A 7,156-nucleotide genomic window follows, 5' to 3' on the forward strand; every position below is an offset into this window, starting at 1 on the left:
CGCTGTCATCACTAGAGTAGGAATGGTAAGTCTGAAGGACGCTGTCATCACTAGAGTAGGAACGCTGTCATCACTAGAGTAGGAACGCTGTCATCACTAGAGTAGGAACGGTAAGTATGAAGGTGTTGGGAGCAGTGTTGATAACTCCTCAGTAAGAAAAGTAGCTATTGGCGAAAAAGAAAGGAAATTGACATGAGCACCACAATGCTCTACCAAGGTGTCCCAGTACACAGCGTTGACCTACTCCAGTGTTGACCTACTGCCGTGTTGACCTACTACCGTGTTGACCTACTACCGTGTTGACCTACTGCCGTGTTGACCTACTGCTGTGTTGACCTACTGCCGTGTTGACCTACTGCCGTGTTGACCTACTGCCGTGTTGACCTACTGCCGTGTTGACCTACTGCCGTGTTGACCTACTACCGTGTTGACCTACTGCCGTGTTGACCTACTGCCGTGTTGACCTACTGCCGTGTTGACCTACTACAGTAGCTATGTTGGTCTATTGTAATTCCAACAATGTGTAAGACAGGTTTCTTAGGATTCAAACCTTCTCAAACAGCCTCACTCATAGAGGGGCTTCCAACATAATACTCTTCAGAGGGATAGTGGACTTTACGGTGTCCTGCTATTCAAATTGTGTATATGTATATATTTAAAGTACCAGTCAAAAGTTTGGACACTTATTCAAGTTTTTATTTTATGTATTTATTATTTTATTTTCTACATTGTAGAATAACAACACATGGAATCATGTGTCAAACAAATCAACATATATTTTAGTTTCTTCAAAGTAGCCACCCTTTTTTAGTTACTACATGATTTCATATGTGTTATTTCATAGTTTTGATATCTTCACTATTATTCTACAATGTAGAACAGAGTAGAAATAACTAAAAACCCTGGATTGAGTAGGTGTGTCCAAACTTTGACTGGTTGTGTGTGTGTACATATCTCAGTGGGCTGTATGTATTTTGGGATATAGGCCTGTTGTAAATGTGTAATTACAGTAGCGTCACCATCTTTTATTGCAAAAGTAAATACAAATACAAAACGACTTTTAGCTCCATATCCCTCTGTCAGAGGTAATGAAGTGCCTATTGATCAGCTTTTAGCTTCATATCCCTCTGACAGAGGTAATGAACTGCCTATTGATCAGCTTTTAGCTCCATATCCCTCTGACAGAGATAATGAACTGCCTATTGATCAGCTTTTAGCTCCATATCCCTCTGACAGAGGTAATGAACTGCCTATTGATCAGCTTTTAGCTCCATATCCCTCTGACAGAGATAATGAACTGCCTATTGATCAGCTTTTAGCTCCATATCCCTCTGACAGAGGTAATGAACTGCCTATTGATCAGCTTTTAGCTCCATATCCCTCTGACAGAGGTAATGAACTGTCTATTGATCAGCACAGCAATTAATACAACAGGACCATGTTTACAAAAGGAGTGTTTCTGAGCTTATGTCAGTATTATAAAGGTAAGCAGTTACAGGAATGAAGACAGGCCCTTTATATATATATATATCTCTATCTATATATATATATATATATATACATATATATATATATATATATATACATATATATATTTATATTATATTTATTATATTTGTATTATTTATATTATATTTGTATTATTTATATATATATATAAATAATATAAATATAAATAATATAAATATAATATAAATAATATATATATATATATATATATATATATATTATTTATATATATATAATATATATATATTATATTTATATTATTTATATTTATATATATATATATATATATATATATATATTTATTTATATTATATATATATATATTATATATATATATATATATATTATTTATATTATATATATATAATATAATATATATATATATCTGACTGACTGTGTCCAATACACTGTTATGCTGACAAAAACAAAAGTTTATTATAACAATTTAAAATACATCTCAATGACTTATCTATAAAATAAAGGTTTCAGGAAATAAAGACTGGTACCAGAACCACTACTAGAAAACGGCTCACTCAGTCAAGCCTGATGGTCTGTCAGTATAAAAACAAAGCTTGCTTTTGTGTAGTATGGTTGTTATTTTAAAGCTTGAAATGGTAGAGGATGTTTTCGTGCAGGGTTGGCTAACTTTGATCGGGCTAAGGGGCCATAAAAGAAATCAGAACTCGTGAGGGGCCGCAGTGGCTCCTGGGTAAAATAGTTACATGCAGTCAGAGCCAGTCCATCCCTGTCTGTTAGTGTGAAGAATCCACTGGTTTACCTTGTATTCAGTACTAATCACATTATATCGCTAATGGCAATGGATACGATGCTACGCGTGACAATGTCATTTCGCTGAGTCTACTTTTTAACAGAAGAAATAAAAACTGCTTAACATGTTTCCTTCCCACAGCTGGACATGCCCAAGAAACAGCTTCTAGCCAACATGCAGACTGTCGTCGAGGATGTCTGCTCCCACCGGCCGGCTAGCTTCGGTACGTACCTACCATGATAATGAATTCATTTGATTTGACAAACATCAAATCAAAGTTTATTTGTCACGTGCACCGAATACAACAGGTGTAGTAGACCTTACAGTGAAATGCTGAATACAACAGGTGTAGTAGACCTTACAGTGAAATGCTGAATACAACAGGTGTAGTAGACCTTACAGTGAAATGCTGAATACAACAGGTGTAGTAGACCTTACAGTGAAATTCTGAATACAACAGGTAGACCTTACAGTGAAATGCTGAATACAACAGGTGTAGTAGACCTTACAGTGAAATTCTGAATACAACAGGTAGACCTTACAGTGAAATGCTGAATACAACAGGTGTAGTAGACCTTACAGTGAAATGCTGAATACAACAGGTGTAGTAGACCTCACAGTGAAATGCTGAATACAACAGGTGTAGTAGACCTCACAGTAAGATGCTGAATACAACAGGTGTAGTAGACCTTACAGTAAAATGCTGAATACAGCAGGTGTAGTAGACCTTACAGTGAAATGGTGAATACAACAGGTGTAGTAGACCTTATAGTGAAATGCTGAATACAACAGGTGTAGTAGACCTTACAGTGAAATGGTGAATACAACAGGTGTAGTAGACCTTATAGTGAAATGCTGAATACAACAGGTGTAGTAGACCTCACAGTGAAATGCTGAATACAACAGGTGTAGTAGACCTCACAGTGAAATGCTGAATACAACAGGTGTACTAGACCTCACAGTGAAATGCTGAATACAACAGGTGTAGTAGACCTTACAGTGAAATGCTGAATACAACCGGTGTAGACCTTAGTGAAATGCTGAATACAACAGGTGTAGTAGACCTTACAGTGAAATTCTGAATACAACAGGTAGACCTTACAGTGAAATGCTGAATACAACAGGTGTAGTAGACCTCACAGTGAAATGCTGAATACAACAGGTGTACTAGACCTCACAGTGAAATGCTGAATACAACAGGTGTAGTAGACCTTATAGTGAAATGCTGAATACAACAGGTGTAGTAGACCTCACAGTGAAATGCTGAATACAACAGGTGTAGTAGACCTCACAGTGAAATGCTGAATACAACAGGTGTAGTAGACCTCACAGTGAAATGCTGAATACAACAGGTGTAGTAGACCTTACAGTGAAATGCTGAATACAACAGGTGTAGTAGACCTTACAGTGAAATGCTGAATACAACAGGTGTAGTAGACCTTACAGTGAAATGCTTACTGATAGGCTCTAACCAATAGTGCAAACATATGTATTAGGTGAACAATAGGTAGGTATAGAAATAAAAGCAACCGGTGTGAACCTATGGAATTGGCTCAAATTTCATTCATATGATTAAAATCCTATATGCCAATCCATCAGCCATAGTTCTAACAGGCAATGATCAGCTCTCCAATCCATCAGCCATAGTTCTAACAGGCAATGATCAGCTCTCCAATCCATCAGCCATAGTTCTAACAGGCAATGATCTGCTCTCCAATCCATCAGCCATCGTTCTAACAGGCAATGATCTGCTCTCCAATCCATCAGCCATAGTTCTAACAGGCAATGATCTGCTCTCCAATCCATCAGCCATAGTTCTAACAGGCAATGATCTGCTCTCCAATCCATCAGCCATAGTTCTAACAGGCAATGATCTGCTCTCCAATCCATCAGCCATAGTTCTAACAGGCAATGATCTGCTCTCCAATCCATCAGCCATAGTTCTAACAGGCAATGATCTGCTCTCCAATCCATCAGCCATAGTTCTAACAGGCAATGATCTGCTCTCCAATCCATCAGCCATAGTTCTAACAGGCAATGATCTGCTCTCCAATCCATCAGCCATCGTTCTAACAGGCAATGATCTGCTCTCCAATCCATCAATAGTTCTAACAGGCAATGATCAATCCATCAGCCATAGTTCTAACAGGCAATGATCTGCTCTCCAATCCATCAGCCATAGTTCTAACAGGCAATGATCTGCTCTCCAATCCATCAGCCATAGTTCTAACAGGCAATGATCTGATCTTCTAACAGGCAATGATCTCTCAATCCATCAGCCATCGTTCTAACAGGCAATGATCTGCTCTCCAATCCATCAGCCATAGTTCTAACAGGCAATGATCTGCTCTCCAATCCATCAGCCATAGTTCTAACAGGCAATGATCTGCTCTCCAATCCATCAGCCATAGTTCTAACAGGCAATGATCAGCTCTCCAATCCATCAGCCATAGTTCTAACAGGCAATGATCTGCTCTCCAATCCATCAGCCATAGTTCTAACAGGCAATGATCTGCTCCGTTCAGCATCAGTTTACAATTGGCACATTAATCCCCCTCCTCTCCCCTGTAACTATTCCCCAGGTTGTTGCTGCAAATGAGAATATGTTCTCAGTCAACTTACCTGGTAAAATAACGGATAAATACATTTTTAAAAATTAAATCACTAGAAGCAGCAGACAAGGCGATCCGATTTCTCCTCTGCTATTTTTGAAATCCATTGAACTCCTTTCCCAGGTAATTCGTGAATCGACAAAAACACCAATTTCCCTCAAATCTGCTCATCACGTCATCTCGTTATACATAGACAATATTTTTCTGTGTCTCAATCGCTCCCAAACGCATTGAAGATCATAGATAAATTCAGCTATATCTCAAGTTATAAAATGAACCATCCTAAATTGGTTTAGACATGATTCTCCCTTTCCCTGGCTGAGTATATAGAGACATGTGGTGTTTCCTATTGCCCTGAAAGAGGTGGTCTCCACTGATATATCCCTTAAACAATATAATATGGTGTCTCCTATTGACCAGGAAGAGGTGGTCTCCAATGATATCCCTTAATGTATTATGGTGTCTTCTATTGCCCTGAAAGAGGTGGTCTCCACTGATATCCATTAAACAATGTAATATGGTGTCTCATATTGACCAGGAAGAGGTGGTCTCCACTGATATATCCCTTAAACAATGTAATATGGTGTCTTCTATTGATCTGGAAGAGGTGGTCTCCACTGATATATCCCTTAAACAATGTAATATGGTGTCTTCTATTGGTCTGGAAGAGGTGGTCTCCACTGATATATCCCTTAAACAATGTAATATGGTGTCTCCTATTGCCCTGAAAGAGGTGGTCTCCACTGATATATCCCTTAAACAATGTAATATGGTGTCTCCTATTGTCCAGGAAGAGGTGGTCTCCAATGATATCCCTTAATGTATTATGGTATCTCCTATTGACCAGGAAGAGGTGGTCTCCACTGATATATCCCTGATGTAATTCCCTACTTAGAACCCAGAAGACTAGAACAGCTGTCTATAGGTACATCTACATGGAATCCCCTACTTAGTAGAACCCAGAAGACTAGAACAGCTGTCTATAGGTACATCTACATGGAATCCCCTACTTAGAACCCAGAAGACTAGAACAGCTGTCTATAAGTACATCTACATGGAATGCCCTACTTAGAACCCAGAAGACTAGAACAGCTGTCTATAAGTACATCTACATGGAATCCCCTACTTAGAACCCAGAAGACTAGAACAGCTGTCTATAAGTACATCTACATGGAATCCCCTACTTAGAACCCAGAAGACTAGAACAGCTGTCTATAAGTACATCTACATGGAATCCCCTACTTAGAACCCAGAAGACTAGAACAGCTGTCTATAAGTACATCTACATGGAATCCCCTACTTAGTAGAACCCAGAAGACTAGAACAGCTGTCTATAAGTACATCTACATGGAATCCCCTACTTAGAACCCAGAAGACTAGAACAGCTGTCTATAGGTACATCTACATGGAATCCCCTACTTAGAATCCATGAGACTAGAACAGCTGTCTATAGGTACATCTACATGGAATCCCCTACTTAGAACCCAGAAGACTAGAACAGCTGTCTATAGGTACATCTACATGGAATCCCCTACTTAGAATCCATGAGACTAGAACAGATGTCTATAGGTACGTCTACTTAGTATTTTTATTATTATGAAATGAAGGAACATTTTTAAGAGTGGTTAGAGGGACAGGACAGGAAAGGGGAAGGATCCCCCTCTCCGGGGCGTATGTGGATCAGGGACGACAGCACTACCAATAGACTAGACCTAGGCACCGTGCCCTGCTATATCTGACACCCCTCCTCTCTTCCCTTTGCCTCCGCAGGACATTTCGTAGAGCGAGCGATCGTCAGTAGTCAGTCGAGTGAAGCCTTGCTCTTTAAGAGTGAAGAACTCGTACAGAAAACCCCAACGAATAAGGATGCTTGAAGTGTTTCTTGTGATTTTATGTATTACTGACTGTGTATATTGTATTGAATAAAATATGATGATTATTATGGTTTACTGACTGTCTTGTGGACATTTCATATTTAGAATTGACTTTAAATCACTCACATAATTTGTTCCCTGGTATATGGAATGTGATCTTGTGAGCAAAGGATGGCCTGAAGGAGACTACTAGATAATGTTCCCTGGTATGGAATGTGATCTTGTGCGTAAAGGATTGTCGAAGGAGACTACTGGATAATGTTCCCTGGTAAGGAATGTGATCTTGTGAGTAAAGGGTGGCCCGAAGGAGACTACTAGATAATGTTCCCTGGTAAGGAATGTGATCTTGTAAGTAAAGGATGGCCCGAAGGAGACTACTAGATAATGTTCCC

At 39.1% G+C, this 7,156-nt stretch overlaps 1 protein-coding gene across 1 annotated transcript in view; it reads left to right on the forward strand.

The window, feature by feature from the left end:
- mrpl1 (mitochondrial ribosomal protein L1) overlaps window positions 1–6,839 on the forward strand; it is a 34,599-nt gene extending 27,760 nt beyond the window's left edge. Inside the window, exons 8-9 of the mRNA XM_046348180.1 lie at window positions 2,420–2,501; window positions 6,661–6,839. Of these exons, the coding sequence (XP_046204136.1) occupies window positions 2,420–2,501; window positions 6,661–6,764 (186 nt within the window). The 3' untranslated portion in view covers window positions 6,765–6,839. The remainder of the gene's footprint in view (window positions 1–2,419; window positions 2,502–6,660) is intronic.
- The last annotated feature ends 317 nt before the right edge of the window (window positions 6,840–7,156 follow it).

Source organism: Oncorhynchus gorbuscha, linkage group LG04 (assembly GCF_021184085.1).
Source record: "Oncorhynchus gorbuscha isolate QuinsamMale2020 ecotype Even-year linkage group LG04, OgorEven_v1.0, whole genome shotgun sequence".
Lineage (NCBI taxonomy): Eukaryota > Metazoa > Chordata > Actinopteri > Salmoniformes > Salmonidae > Oncorhynchus > Oncorhynchus gorbuscha.